At 44.0% G+C, this 15,291-nt stretch overlaps 2 protein-coding genes across 4 annotated transcripts; one reads left to right on the top strand and one right to left on the bottom strand.

Moving 5' to 3' along the window:
* Positions 1–297: 297 nt before the first annotated feature.
* On the top strand, positions 298–7,108 carry samd1a (sterile alpha motif domain containing 1a). 2 transcript variants are annotated; one of them, XM_017425283.3, is made up of 7 exons: positions 298–844; positions 3,409–3,760; positions 4,579–4,718; positions 4,836–4,896; positions 5,346–5,421; positions 5,816–5,930; positions 6,034–7,108. In XM_017425283.3, exons 1-7 carry the CDS (start codon positions 476–478, stop codon positions 6,178–6,180), a joined length of 1,260 nt encoding a protein of 419 aa, XP_017280772.1. In that variant the 5' UTR covers positions 298–475; the 3' UTR covers positions 6,181–7,108. The 2 variants fall into 2 exon arrangements, with proteins under 2 accessions (XP_017280772.1, XP_024863609.1); XM_025007841.2 differs by having other exon boundaries at positions 299–844; positions 4,833–4,896.
* A 15-nt stretch (positions 7,109–7,123) lies between these two features.
* On the bottom strand, positions 7,124–12,821 carry tecra (trans-2,3-enoyl-CoA reductase a). Of its 2 annotated transcripts, none has more exons than XM_017425401.3 (11): positions 12,207–12,821; positions 11,640–11,691; positions 11,416–11,460; positions 11,199–11,302; positions 9,574–9,689; positions 9,304–9,409; positions 9,126–9,198; positions 8,998–9,041; positions 8,855–8,912; positions 8,674–8,753; positions 7,124–7,836 (listed from the first exon to the last, which is right to left on the bottom strand). In XM_017425401.3, the coding sequence occupies exons 1-11, from the start codon at positions 12,372–12,374 to the stop codon at positions 7,663–7,665; spliced, it is 1,020 nt and encodes a 339-aa protein (XP_017280890.1). In that variant the 5' UTR covers positions 12,375–12,821; the 3' UTR covers positions 7,124–7,662. The 2 variants fall into 2 exon arrangements, with proteins under 2 accessions (XP_017280890.1, XP_017280889.1); XM_017425400.3 differs by having other exon boundaries at positions 8,674–8,762; positions 12,207–12,787.
* Between the last annotated feature and the right edge of the window lie 2,470 nt (positions 12,822–15,291).

Here is a 15,291-nt window from a genome sequence, read left to right as displayed (position 1 = left end):
ACAGGCTACTAAATTATCTAACTAAATTAATTTGTGTGCAGTAAATAGAACACATAAACTGAAAGTTAAGTTACTTCATTTAAAGGTTTAAACTTTATTCTTGGGGGTTTCAGGCCGAACGGACGCCATCTTTTTAAACGTGTGAATTCCTCCTCCACTCCGCGCGTGCGGAAAACTGGCGCGGGGCGCTCGTTCCCGTCCCGGACTGTCAATTCCACCTTAAACCCCCGCCCTCCCGCCTTTGCCTTTGCCTCATCTCTCGAGTGAAACTTTTCGCGGCAACTCCGTCGGTCCACCTTAAGCGCAAACGCAGGAGGCGTAGAGCGGAGGTTTCCGCTTCTCGGTGGGGCTCGGACCGCGGATCACGAAAATCACCGAGTGCACCGCTGAAGCCCGACGCGCCGAGGTACGAGGCGGGGGAGAAAGGAGCGATAAAACTGAGAGGAGGAAAAAAGAAGAAGAAGAAGGAAAAAAGATGTCTGAATCCAAGTACCGCGAGTGGATTTTGGACACTATCGACTCGCTGCGGTCTCGGAAAGCCCGGCCGGACTTGGAGAGGATTTGCCGAATGGTCCGGAGACGGCACGGGTCCGAGCCGGACCGAACCTGCGCGGAACTGGAGAAACTGATTCAGGAGCAGACCGTGCTGAAAGTTAACTACAAGGGCTCCATTTCGTATCGGAACGCCGCCAAGGTTCAGCGGAGGAGCAGAAAGAAGGACGATGTGTCGCTGACGGCGGCGGCGGCGAGGAGGAGCGCGGCGGTGGAAGAAGCCAGTCATTCGGACTTGAGCAACGGGGACAGCGCTTTCGGTGCCGCCGACCCGGACGAGGAGGATTTGGAGGTAATGTGGAGGCTCGCGGCGGGCGATAGGAGTTACCGTTTAACGAGCTTCTCGTGCCGTTGTTCATGTCACGTCGCCGCAAATGTACAGGTGGAAGTAAAAAAAACAAGACGCGGTGTGGAGGGGGATGAAAAAAAACGATGAAAAAATTGACGCATTTTTTTTTTTGTATTTCACTGGGAATGGTGGGGAGGGGGAGGGGAGGAGGTGGGGGGGGAGTGATTTGCAAGTGCACCCAAACTGCCGCAGACGGGGAGCGGCGGTTGGACCTCGCTCGAGCGCCGCCGAGGTGGAGAAGAAAAGAAGGTGCGCGTGTAAGCTAGCGCGACTGTGACATATTTTTACGTCGCGCCGGTTGGAAGCCCCCCCTCCTCCTCCTCCCAAAAAACCCCAGCGGCTGTAGGACACAAACAAACAAAGAAAACCCCAAAAAGTTGCCTTGTCCTGCTCGCGCGCAACAACCCGAGCCTCCATTATCAGCGGCAGAAAGCGCTTTTCAAGCCCCAAAACTCGGGCGCTGGAGCGAAGGGGAGAAACGGGCCGAGCTCGACCGGAAACACGGGGAGCGGGCCTTCAAAATAAAAGCGTTCACATGCGTCTCGTCCGAGTGTGGTTTTAGTTTTTAAAGGCGGTGCCGGAAACGCTCGTTTTCATTCTGCGCGACTTCTTATCAGTGTGGGAGTGTGGGAGTGTGGGAGTGTGGGAGTGGGGGGGTGGGGGGGGGCGGAGAAAAAAAAGTCTCGAACAGCGCGGATGTAGGAGACTGGATCGGGGGCGACGGGACGTTCGGTCGTTAATTTTATTTTCCCCGGAAACCGAGTTCGGACATTTCAGGCACCCGTATGGCCATGTTAGCGTCCACATTTCCCCCCACCCGCGTCACGTCCGTGCCTCTAAACATTACAGCATTTGTCACACTAAACGACCGAATCCGCAATAATCTGTCACGAAGTGCCTTGAAGGAGCACACCCGTGCTGTGGGGGTGAATTTTGCCTCGCGGCGGGAGACTGTCGACGCAGTGCATAAAAGTCGAACCCCTAGATCCATTGTCGGACACCCGGTCACGTCCGACGCTTTGGCGATGAGTGTCGCTGTGGCTCCTTGTCGTCCCGTGCAGCCGATGCATCTCCCCGTGACTGTCTGAAGCAATATATTATTGTTATTTTATTATTTTTTTTAAAGACAAAAGTCACGGCGGTGCGAAGTAAGGAATGACGGAGCCGCTCCGCCGGCGCTCAGATGGCGGAGGCGCTTGTCCAATTCGCGGTTTATCTGTCATCAAATCGACTTTGTTCTCAGGGAAGAGCTGCGTGTCGCCACGAACCCTGATGCGGTTCTTCCCCTCTGCCCGAACACACTCTTGGACAAAGCTTGTCATTTCTTTTCGAGGTTCAGGAGAAAAAAAATTGCAGGCGTGTCCGATAACGGAATCATGTGCGTTTCTCTCCGAGCCGATACGCCTTTTTCTTTTTCTCTGTGTTTTTTTTTCTTTCTCCCAGTTCTTTACAGTAAACTGTTGACCCGATGCCGAGTCAGAGTGGACCCATCAACACGTCTGCTCACCGAGTTTACCTCGTGTTTATTTATTTCCAGTGTGTGTGTGTTTGCAGCGAAGCGGTAAGGAAACAACAGACACAATGGCGAGGGCTTTTTTTTTTTTCTTCCTCCAACTCCATGCGCACTTTGGAGGAAATTTGAGAGGAGCAAACCGCCTCCCGTCGGCCCCGTTCTCCTTCGCTTCTGTGCTCCTCGTGTTCCCGATCAACGAGGCCGGCGGACCTGCAGGTTTTTGGGGGAGTCTGGGTGAAACCATGTTGGACGGGATCCAGAGGACTGTGGGGGTTTGTGTGTGTGTGTGTGTGAAACGCAGTCCATTATCCGGCGGAGGAGCGGGGCGGGCTTTTAGTGCGCTCCTCTGCTCCTCGCGCACGCAGCCGCACGCGAGATCATTCCTCTCCCATCGACCCCCCCCCCCCCCCCCCCCCCCACACACACACACACACACACATGCCCCGCAGAAAGTCAGAAAGACATTTTTGAACGACTTACCACGTACCAGACGTCTAACTACATGTTTGTGTAAAAAAATAAAATAAAAAAGAAGCAACGCGCAGCCTCGGCCCTCAGTCAGCCTCTTCTGACCCTCCAGATCTTACATGCTTGTTAACTTGTCAAAAATGTTTGTTTCTTTCAGTAAATTTACAACAAATTAAAGGCCAATACAAACTAAAATTAAATTATACTGAAAGGGGACATTGTTTCACGATCTCGTGCGATATTGTGAGATCTCGCGAGATGTGACTTAGCGTACTCTTTCAGGTTGACTCTCAGCTACTACCACGCCAGATTTTATCTCAATGCCTTAGCTATAGCTATTCTTGTGTTTGCTAAGGTCGCTTAGCTGTGGCGGCCATCTTGAGTTGGATTGGCTCTAAAAGTTGATGAGTTGTGGTCGGACACCCACTATATATATAGAACATTGTTATCTCACTTCTCCGGCAGAGGGCTGTAATAATTAAAAATATTAAGTGGAAATCTGTATCCCTGCCTGTGTGTGTAACAGGGAGAGACCTCCATGACTATGGACACGGACAGTAATCCGGATGAGGAGGGGGTCGAGGAGACCCGGGACGGGCAGAACGGACCCTCTCCCGGCCACGCGCGGGAGGACACCCCTGTGCGAGCTGTCTCTGCACCTTGCTCTCCCTCTGGCGCCCGGCCCGCCCCCGTCCCAGGCCCCGGCCCCAACTGCAGCTCTGGCTCCACTCTGGACTGCGCCTCCTCCCAGAAGGCGGGTGGGAGGCCTAACTCCTTGCCCCCCTCCAGCCCCAGGGCCCTTCCACACAATGACTGGGCTTATGACTCCGCTGTCAGCCCAGTGGAGCGCCAGCACCCAGGAATGCAGCGGGACAAAGGTATTCCCACTGCTGGACGCAGGATAATGTGCGCACCCTGTATTACGGAGCACTCCGATATTGTTTTATGTGCAGGCTTATGCTAAGCCTTGCTGTGGATTTGAGGTGGAGATGGGAGCATTTAACCAGATGATTAATTGTTGGGTATTTACAGCATAAATACTCTGATGTAACCTGGACACAGAGCTGCAGAGGAAACTAGAGAAGCTGCGTTTTCCGCCTAAACGCAGAGTGAGCGCTGATTTTCTCCTCGCTAAAAGCTAGAAGGAGAAAAAACGTAGCTAAAAGGGTCAAACTAGCAAAATTAGACATTTTCCTAACTCACTCCGGGACTCAGCCAGCCCCAAAAATACAACATGGCAGCACCTAAAAAAACGAACATTTTGACTTCAGTTTTGAACAACAGAGGAAGACAGAGACGCTTTGTCCTTCTTCATTAATGCTGATGTTGTTTAAAGGGTCAAAGTAAACAAAAACAAACTAAAAGTAGGAAAATGCTAGCTAATAGACGCAAAAAGATTAGCTCAAAGTCAAAAGTAGTGCTCATGTCGATTTCAAAGAAAACAAGCTTTTTGAAAGATTTAGAGATCTCAATGTATTTCTGTAAAATAAAGTCAAATATTTAAAAATGTAGAAAAGTTACAAAAACTCTGAATGTGTTTAGGCTTAATAAAAAGCATTTCTCTGTTTATTAAACTGATGGTTTGGGTGAATTTAGTCCATGTAGGACTGTATTCAGACTGTAATGTAGTTCAGTCTCACCACCAGAGATTATATCTGTGAGTAACTGGTTCTCTGATTGGTTCCCTCTGTGTCAGCTGTAGATACGAAGCCCGTGGTCCACTCTCGAGCTTCGAGCCCCTGTGCTTTGAACAACGTAAAGAAAGAAGATGGACACAAGGCGGAGGACAGCAGCGTCTCGTCCGACCAGTTGGTACCGGAGTCTGCGGCCCGCCTGGTAATGAGCCCGTGTGGCGAATAGCGTCTGCACGCCTCATGTTGCTTCGATCACTCCGCTTTCCGCCTGACGTTTTCAAGCTGGAGTTCATTTTGTCCGTTTCTGTTTGACCAGCAGGACGAGGTCAAGAATGTCTCCGACGGACGACCACAAACACTATCTGTGCCATCTGACAACTGTGAGTGCAGTTTGCATCTTCATGTTTTGTACATCGAAAAGCCTGATCACCGGTGATAATCTTTGTTAAAGAGCCGGCTGTGGTATTTATTTAGCCTTTTGTACTGGTGCTTGCCTTGAGGCTCGTCCTGCTTCCCTCCACCCTGCTGGTGCCTGTTCTCACTGCTCCGTTATTGTTCTGTGCTGCTCATTTGATGGCAGCTGATATTTGCTTACAGAGATGAGAATCTGTGGACTTAGTACCATTTAGAAGGTTTTTTTTTACTCACCTTTCCAAAAAAAAACCCAGCATTCAGTCCTCGCTCAGGACTGTCATGTGTACCAACTAATAATTTTTAATGCCACGACTAAATATTAGTATATTTTGAAGCACGTGTGCATTGTCAAACTGTTTTATAAAAAGAAATCAGTGAAGTGTCACGCATTAATCAACGTTTCCTTCGCTCACAGGCACATTTAAGAAGATCGACGTCTCTTACACAGCGAGTGAAGAGAGCCTCCTAAACGGTGATAAAGGAGATGAGATGTGAGTATCTCGTTGACAAGCTCAAGCTACAGATACGTTAGCCGGGTTTTTCACGCCTCATCTTCCTCTCCACAGTAGTTTGATACACCTGTTATTAACCTTTATCCTGCTGCGCTTCTTTACAGTCTTAGGAAGGAAACTCAGATGTAGTAATTAGCAGAACCAGTTCATTTGGGCTCCACTGACTTTAGCTGTTTGCAGGTCAGATAAACTCTGTTTTTTCTTCCACCTGCAGCTCTGGATTTTGGCAGATTGTTCGTATAAACAGTTTGTGTTTATCCAGGGACTCAGCTTGAAACAATAACATTTAAATATGCGGACGGTCATGAAATTAAAGCATCACCTGCTGAAGTGATGGTCGGTTCTGACTCTTTTGTTTCTAATTGTTCTCCAGTTTGGTGAAAAAGGAGAACATGCACCAGAACTTGTTGCAGTGGTCCGTGGCCGACGTGGCCAGTTACTTTTCAGCTGCGGGATTTCCAGAGCAGGCGGTGGCGTTTCGAACGCAGGTTAGTGTATTTTCAGAAGCTGCTCCAGAAATCCTCATTCTGATTCGTTTCTCACGTGTCGACATTGTTAAACGGAGGAAACTACACGTTCTCTCCCCAACAGGAAATCGATGGGAAATCCCTCCTCCTGATGCAGCGCAGCGACGTGCTGACCGGCCTGTCCATCCGACTCGGCCCCGCCCTCAAAATCTACGAGCGCCACGTCAAAGTGCTGCAGAGGACCCACTTCCTGGAATGCGACGACATCTGAAGCGACATTGATTCAAACATGCATGCAATCCCTCTCCCATCTGGATTTTACCGCCCGCCTTCATATGCATCATATGTAGAGGGTGTGCGTGGAGGGGGGAGGGGCAAGCTGCGGTAGAATCCACCTTCACTGTGAGAACGACCAGAAACTGAAAGACTGTCATCCTACCTCTCATTGTTTTCAAATGGTCTCCATTTCACCTCTGTGGCTCCGCTGTGGAGAGCAGGAACCGCTGCAGGTAAAGTATGAGTCCTGCAGCAGGTGGACCAACACAGGTACGACTGAGTGCTGGGGCGCCTCGCCGTCGCAGGCCGGGGTGTCCTCCCACTAAGTTTCTGTTCACTCCGAAGCTACAAGTCAAGAAAAAGCACATCAGCTGCTTCCTTTTTGTTAAACGACGAGTTGATTTAAATGTCATCTGAAGTGTTGAAGTCAGACCGTCTGTGTGTTTGTGTCAGTCCCATTCCTCACTCATCATTCCACACGTAGCCGCTGCTTCGGGTTATGTCTTCAGCGTCTCCGCATCACTGAGATATAACCCCTGATGCTTTTTCCTTTGTTCTCATGCCGTCTTAAAGAAATTAAACGATCGTGGTCCAACGATGCAGTTTCATTTTGGGGAACAGTTTCAGATATGCAGCCCAATAAAATGTGCTTTGTTTTGTTTTGTTTTTTACACATGAAGCAAAATAAAGTAATAAATGTTATTCCTACTAGATTTGTGGTTCTAAATTCAATACTGCTGCTAAGCTTTTGTTTACAGATACCTTTTTATGAAATGCAATATTTTCTGTTGTTTGTTTACACTTGGCCTGATGTGTTCAAAGCCAGGCAGAGGAATTGTGTTGACATTCCATATTATGTAGTCTGCATCTTCAGTGTATTCCCTTTTTAACTGTAATAAAAACACTTATTCTAGAGATTAAAACAAAGAGCTCACGTCTCAGTTTGTGATCTTTTATTGACTTTCATTCAACAGTTTCGTAGTTTGATTAAAGAGTGAAATACTTTACACTTGTAAACAAAGTTTTCACTTCAGCTCTTCAACTCTTTTTACTAATATGATTGATTTCATCAAGTTCCTGTTTATTTCTCTGTAAAGCGTGTTTATTTGTGTCTGCGGTAGGACGGAGGTTACTTCAGGGTCAGATCAGTGCACGAGTCGTCAGCTCCAGGCTGCACACCTCCCGGCTCAGTGGGAAACAGCTGATTAGTCTGATTATATCATTTCACTTTGGAACCTTCTCAGTCGAACAGCTTAAAACTCAAAAGTAGCAAAATAAAAAGGTCTGGTTTCATGTTCTTTCTACTCTAGACCACATACATTATTAAAGTAAGACTTTGCTGCATTTTACTGTCTTGCCTCTGACAGTTCACCAGTTCAACACTCGGGGGGGGTCTTCCACTTCTTGTTACAGATAAAAGTAATCCACGGATCCGTGTGTCCAAAATGTAGGAACAGCTGTCTTTGTCCTCCAGGCTCTACAGGATGAAGGGCAGTATGGACGAGCGGAGCGTGGGGTAATCTCTGAACTCCTTTAAGTAGCTGCGGTGTTTGCCTTTGGCCCACACGGTCATCTGGATGAAGGCCACCAGGGTGAAGAAGGCCACAGGCACGCACTGGGTCATGACTGTGAAGCCGATCCAGGAGCCCAGCTGTGAGCAGAGAGGTCACACACACACACACAGACAGGTCAATGAGACTGCAGGAACATAAAGTGTTTTCTGCCACTAGGTGGCAGCAACAGCGCATCTTTGTCGTGTTTGCATGAATTAGCTGCATGTAGTTGACCTCTGACCTGCACACAGCTGGCTTCAGTATCTCAGTGAGAGAACCATCTCATTCATAAAGATACATCTCAATATATTAGACTATAATACATCTGGATATATAATACTATAATACATTTGGATATACTGTATATTACTATAATCCATCTTGATGGTGGGAGTATAAAAAGTCAGAGGAAAACCAAAAACATTTGATTTATTAAAGTGTTAGCATTGCTTACTTTTGACCTCACTGGTTTCAAAAAGCAGAAAACCTCTTATATATACAATTTTTCTACATTTAACTTTCAGGAACAATTGGGCTACATTTAGCTTTAGTCAACTGGTTTACTTATTTTAAATTTTAGCTACCATTTTGATATGTTTAGCTGTAAACTACATTTTTCAAATTTTAACTTTGAGATATGATTTTGTTATTTTAGATTTGCTGATTTGAGATTTTATTGTATATGTAAATTATTTGCTTTTTTTCATTTTTGCTTTTAGCAACTGAATTGTTAGATTTAGATTTTAGCTACTGTTTAGCTTTTAGCTACTGTTTAGCTTTTAGCTACAATTTTGCTTATCCTAGCTTGTAGCTGCAGTTTGGCCAAGTTTAGCTGTTTGATACGGCTTTGCTAATTTAAAAAATGATCAGTTTTAGGAAATTTTTTCACCTTATTTGACCAAAATTTACGTTCTGTAAATGATGCAACTCCTCACCTCATATGTGTAATTTGGACAAGAGACCAACCAAAAAATCCAGGTGAAGGGGTTTTTCGTTGGATAAGGAATCTTCTTGACTTTTGAACCTGAAATAATGAGCAACATCAATTCAAACAGAACGCTGCTCTGTACATTTAGCAGCAAAACAGTCAGTTTGTGCTTTGATACAAACGCTCACCTGGTGGTTTGAGGTTACGCAGCGCAACATGGATGGAAAAATTCCCGATTTGGCAGAACTTCAGGAGAAAAAAACAAAACATTGAAGCTGAACAGCTAAACAAAAGTGTTATGTTTGCTGTCTATAAAAAGTCTGACACTTACCAAGAAGATATAAAGACCTGTGTTCACCTGCTGCTGCCCATAAACTGTATTTGTTTTAAAGAGAAATCACTTAAGATATCAAGTCTTAGCGATGAGCAAAAGCAAATATTGCAGCAGTCAGCACTTACAGGGAGTGGTGTAGAGGGGATGGTTGATGTAATATGCCATCCAAGCTGCGGAGCACCAGTAATAACCACAGTTCTGGAACAGAAATTAAAGATATAATAAGTCAAAGTGTCTGGATAAGGCGCCGAACACAAGTCGATTTGTTGTCTGAGTTTGCAAAAACAGAGAAGCAAGCGGCACCTTAAATATGTTTCTGAGAGGCATGGTCCCGTGGGAGATACGGTGGACGAACAGCGTCTCCAGAACCCTCTTGATGTAGTGGAAGGAGTGACACATGCAGGCCAAGCTGCAGCAGGACACACACAAAAACACACACTGGCATATTTGGCGGTGAATAATTCATTGCCCCAATGCAGTCCATTACATTTCCCCAAGACTGAGTGTCAACATAGCAGAATGAGGCACAACGGTTTGTCATGTTTCGTGTGTGTGTGTGTGTGTCGCACTCACTGTACGACCCAGTGCTTGCTGCTGGTGAAGTCATATTTTGGAGAATAGATGAAGGGAAGGCGGAAGTAGAACATTAAGTAAAGAATCAGCGGACCGAGACATTCAGCTAGAAACACCTGAAATGACAGATTTGTTTTCTTCAGATGGAAGCTGATGGGGAAAACATGTAAAATTAAATTTAAAAAGAGCAGAAAACGCTGTAATTTACAATTAAACTACATCTCATAGCTTTTAACTTTGGTTTTTCTCCTTTTAGATGCATTTACAGTGTTGCTAACTTTATCTTTCAGCTACTATTTTACCATTTTTAGTTTTCACCTATGGTTTTTGCTATTTTTTTGCTTTTAGCTACTATTTGCTAATGTTTAACTAAGTTTAGCTTTTAGCTCCTGTTTTTAGCATCCTGCCTGTCAGCATGATGTAAGTTCATTTTGTCGTTTAACAGCTGACGACAAAAAAACAATCAGAAATCCCCTCCTGTTTAACTCAGAGCCTCTAATTGATCAGATTCGGTTAATCGACCGACTTTATTCATCACATCTGGATCTTGGCAGTGAAACATCTGTTTTGTTTACATCGGTCACGTGGTTTAGCTGCTGGGTCTGAGCAGGCTCTTCGGCTGATATGCCCCTTGAGATGCAGTGTAGGCCACGCCCACCTGGCTAGCCACTTTGTCACCCGAGCTGGTGCGCAGCAGCTCTTTTGCTAATTTTAGCATTCATCTACAACTTTGCTAATTTTAGCTTTTAGCTACTGCTTTGCTGCTTTTAATTTTTGCTCTGCTTGTTTTAACTTCAGCATTTAAGTTTCAGCTTCTTCAACAAATTACAGCAGTCAGCGTTCACACTGGATATCCACTGAAAATTGTTGTTGTTTTTTCTTTAGCTACAGATGATATGATGCAGTGAGTTAGCTCAGCTGACTCCTGAATTAGCACCTCCAACAGAACCTCGGCTCAGGAAGCCCGACTTGTCGCCTACTGGTCCTCCGCCCACACCGCCGTCAGCCTAAAGCCAGGAGGGTGTTGGGGTTGAGTCAGGGTTAGGCAGGACGTGGGGTGGAGACACTGTGTGGCTGAGGGGGAATAAAGAGGCCCAGCGAGAGGTCAGGGGGATAAACATCTTTGGAAGAAATGAGGCCATGAGATTATATGTCCTGGCAGAGAGGACAGGCGGCGCAGGAGGTGGAGAAAAGTGGCCGACAGCAAATCACCTCTATCTGTCACTGAGGGACGATATTTATATTCAGAAGCTGGATTGGAGCGAGCGAGAGAGTTTCTCTTTATATTTAAAGCACAAGTGGGTTGGCATGCGCTAGAAAATTAAGTGCAAATCTTCCATATGGTGCCGTTTGTTTTGCAAAGTGGGTCTCTTTACCTGATAGACAGCTGGTTAAAAAGATCAGATTCTGTAAAATTCTAGTTTAATCAAGGCCAACTCAAAAAAGACCGTTTCTAATTAAAAAGCTTTTTTGTTCAGACATCTAAAACCTAATCAAATCTCTGATTGTTTTTAAGAAAACCAAGAAAAGATTGAAAGGTGAAAGCAATAAAAAGCTTTGACTCTACGACCTGATGCTGAATTATGAAACGCAGCTCGTTAGTGTTCGGTGTCTGATGGACTCACTGTTCCCCACGTGAGCTGGGGTCCGAGGTCACTGAAGTAGAAGCTGGCTGTGGTTCCAACAGGAAGTGTTTGGAGAACTTCCTCATCCCTGAGACACTTGGCCTCTGAGAAACACGACAGCCAGAACTGTCACACAACATCGCACCGTATCCTTTATACAACAAATGATCTGGATAAACAAGGTAAAAAAGTAAATAAAATGTGCGTGAGGATGTACTTGGATCCAAACACAGAGCCTGCCGAGCAGGATACCACTTTGGATCTGTTAGAAACACATAAAAAACAGTGAATTTTACACTTTGTGTTCTAAAGAGCGCATTTATAATGTAGATTGATTTGGTTTTAGTCAGATTTGTTTTTATGCTGAGATCTTCCCAACAGTTTTCCATCCTAATGGTGCCAAAGATGCATCGTGTCACAACAAAGATTGTCTAAACTTACATGATTTGTGAAACAAAGCTTTAATATCCAAAACAGTAGATGTTGGCTCCACCTGCAATCAAATTGTACAAAGTGAACAAATATATGGAGGTCAGCAGCCTTGTTTTTATGCTTCTATAGATGGACATTTACATCAACTAAAGTGAAAATCCAACAGAAATCCTCCCTGTGTGCACTGTTTTTAATTCTTTAGGACTTTGTCAGGCTTGTATTTCTGCTCTTTTCAGCTGTAACATGGTTTTGCATGTTACAATCCCAACTCTGCACATTTCTACAAGCTGCTAATCCCACTCATCTGTCTCCACGATGTGCAGCGCGGGCGTATGCTGAAGCTCCGTCAGATAATTCCTGCCAGATGAAAAGGGAATTCTCACCTCCTAACTGCAACCCTCGCTCCACAGACACACAACGGCTCAATTCATTTCTATCATCTTCAAGCTAAAGCGTGTCCTCTGATGATGCAGCTACTCCTGGAACATGTTTAATCTGTGAAACCTGGGTAGTGTTTTAAATAAAACTCAAATCCCAGCCTTTTTTAATGTGTGGAAGAACAGTCCTCACACTGACCTTATCCAGCAGCAGCAGTTTCTCTTTAGTCTTCAAGTCCACGATCTCCACCTCAAAATAAACAATCCTTTTAGCCTTTTTCTGTGGTTTTGGTTTTGGCCTGGATGTCGGCTTCTTCTCAGGTTCTGCTCCATTGGTTTTCTTCGCCTCTAAGGCAAGTATATCCATGACAAGGTCTGATCCCGAATCTCAGCGGCTTGGTGAGGGAATCGGTGATAGTCCAGATGGTTGTCTTCTGCTGGTAGGAGCAGCAGCCTCACCCGAAGTTTATCTTTGGCCTCGAGCGATATTTGAGAAAAACAACGATCATAAAGAAATCCCTCTTCCAGAGACGGAGGGTGTATGTGTGTGAGAGAAGTGAAGTTGAAAAGAAAGTGAGTTTAAATTCAAGCAGAGCTGATCTGAGACCATGCAGCAGGCCTGCTCATCACCTGAAAGCCTGCTGGAGATCCACAACCCCCCCTTCATGTAACAAAACGCACTGAAGACGAAACTGGAGAGCCCCAAGACATAATCCATAGTGCGCCACTTGCAAGGCTAAATATAAGTTCCCTGATTCGCTCAGCAGCAGCAGCAGCTTGGTAACCTCATGAAGCCTCATGCAGCTCTGCTCAGTGTCAGATGCCAACATGCTCTCATTAGACATGAAGACTCATCTCCTGTCTGCTTTACTCCTCACTTGGTGGAACAGTCACAGGCGCCAATTAAAACCCGATTCACTTGGTGAAAGATCTCCGCACGCAAACACATCCCTGCAGACCACCTGTAAGGCTGATAATTTTCTCTTTCTAAAGTACAGAAGAAAAATATTCATATTTATCTCGGGATCTGTTCGGTTCAAGGCGTTCCTGCTCTAAAATACTCCAAGGAAGGTTTATGGGGGGAAGGAGAGGAGGGAAGAAAGTGCTGACTGGGAGAAGATCAGGGTTACCTTTCATCACACAGGGTCAATGCATCATCTCAAATAGCAAACTGCATATCTATATTCAATGGGCTATTTATAACAGGTTGGAGCTGCACAAGCAGGCAGTAAACAGCTGTAGGAAGCATTCCAAGATCATATTTGAGTTTTGGATGAAAGAAATTCCTGGTAAACCTGATCTTAGTTTCACACTTGTGACCTGCAAACATAAAACAGGTCAAATAACAACAAATATGTGATGGAATGTGATTCATTCTGACACACTGACCTGCAGGATCTGGTTCCTTTTGAAGATCTGATGCCTTCATTTGTCTGAAACACCTCAAGATTTTTCTAAATTCACACTTAATTTTTCTAATGCAATTCCTAAAAATAGCAAACCTGATTAATTTGATGCAGACAATATCATAATACTAATTTAAATTTCAAAACAGTAACTTTTCTTTTAATTTGAAGTTGTACAATTTACTTGCAAGGAACCAAACTTGGTTCTAATCTTTTTAAAATGGTTATGATCAACAGCTCCCAGAAGTAGACTGTTTTGTTTTATTTTGTTGTCTTTTTATTTTATTTTTTTACATTTAATCAGGGGTGGAAATTAGCACCCACCACTGGCCAAATGCGGGTAAATATTTGAAGTGGCAGGTGAATTTGATCAACACACACGCCACTGTGGCGGGTTGGCAATTTAAACCATAGACATAATAGAAGAACAACGTACTTCGATTATGTCTATGATTTAAACAGAAAAGGTGTTATTTGTCCTCTTGACATATAGGGGGCATTAATGTGCTCGAGTTGCTGTTGTTACTTCGAGCCCCGTTCCCCCATCAGATACGGTTCCCCCTGCGTCTCCGTAAATAATGACTTATCTATTAACAGAATTGTTTAGAGGGGAAAATATTTCCCATTAAAACAACAAAAAACATAATTCTTTTAAAAATAAAATGTGCTAATAATATCATAATACAGAGGAATAAACACAGGTAAGGAGTTGTTGGTAAATTATTTTTGTCCTGTGTTTTAGAGGGGGAACCGATTATTTCAGACGGCTGAAATATTTGGTTCCCCACTGGTAACTTTTGCAGAAAAAGAACAAATGTCTCCAAATTCACATGACTTGTTGTCCATGATGAGAGGAATAAACACAGTTAAGGACATTTTGGTAAATTATTTTTGTCCCATGTAATAACATTCAACCCGAATGTTATTTAGATAACTTGTCTGAATTTTTTATGTACAGATATGCATCTTTTAATGAATTAAAATAAAATTAAAAAATAAGAAAAATCTAGTGATTGCCATGCAGTGTCCAGAAAGAGGTGTTGTTCAGCTTGTAGGGCAGCACAACTGCTTCCACCCACCTCCATCATCATCATCATATGAAATTACTTTTTGTCACAACAAAAAATAGTGGCTGGTAAAATATTTGAGTGGCCGGTAAAACATTTTTAAATTTTTAATTTCCACCCCTGCATTTAATACATTGTTTTTTAATAATTTACAGTCTAGTCCTTGCACTTAATCATTCTCAGCCTTTTATATAAGTGATCTAAAGGAAAAACAACAATAGAGCACGAGAATTATTGATCAAAACCACTTACAAAGGATTATTATCCAGAGATTTGGAAAAAGCAGACAACGTTCAAAGAAAACAAAATAAAAATCGGAATAGAGTAAACCTTAATAATAATAATAATAATAATAATAATAATAATAATAATAATAATAATAATAATAATAATAATAATCAGTCTTAAGACTTTTGCACAGTACTGTATTTATACTAAAAGAAGAAAGAATTGAAACCCCGACCTAACTTTTTTTTAAATTCCATATATAATGTTTTATGTTTTTTTGCCGTTTTCTTTAATTCATATATTCTTTCTAGTAATAAGGTGGTCATGCGTCATCTCTGTTTAACCTTGGTCTTCAGTGTACGACGCAGTGGAAATTGCTGGGAACATGGTTAAAAAGACCTCTGTGTCAGCATAAACACCGCTGGAAAATGTGTAGAGAAAAACATTTGTTTTTAAAATTACTTCAAGGTGGACATACAACGCTATTTTTATCCAGGGTGGTGAATATTCCTGCCATAGATGACCTCTTCCGCATATCTACCGTTGGGCAAACGAAAGCGGAAGTCGTTGGGAGGGAATCCTC

Source organism: Kryptolebias marmoratus, linkage group LG12, assembly GCF_001649575.2.
Source record: "Kryptolebias marmoratus isolate JLee-2015 linkage group LG12, ASM164957v2, whole genome shotgun sequence".
Lineage (NCBI taxonomy): Eukaryota > Metazoa > Chordata > Actinopteri > Cyprinodontiformes > Rivulidae > Kryptolebias > Kryptolebias marmoratus.
This window is presented reverse-complemented; position numbering and strand designations above follow the sequence as displayed.

Coding starts and splice junctions, on each gene's coding strand:
- samd1a (XM_025007841.2), top strand. CDS start 476: ATGTCTGAATCCAAGTACCGCGAGTGGATTTTGGACACTATCGACTCG. Junction 4,719..4,832: donor CGGAGTCTGCGGCCCGCCTG/GTAATGAGCCCG, acceptor CTGTTTGACCAG/CAGGACGAGGTCAAGAATGT. Junction 4,897..5,345: donor ATCTGTGCCATCTGACAACT/GTGAGTGCAGTT, acceptor CTTCGCTCACAG/GCACATTTAAGAAGATCGAC.
- tecra (XM_017425400.3), bottom strand. CDS start 12,374: ATGGATATACTTGCCTTAGAGGCGAAGAAAACCAATGGAGCAGAACCT. Junction 9,410..9,573: donor AGCAAGCACTGGGTCGTACA/GTGAGTGCGACA, acceptor GTCCTGCTGCAG/CTTGGCCTGCATGTGTCACT. Junction 7,837..8,673: donor GTCCAAATTACACATATGAG/GTGAGGAGTTGC, acceptor CTCTGCTCACAG/CTGGGCTCCTGGATCGGCTT.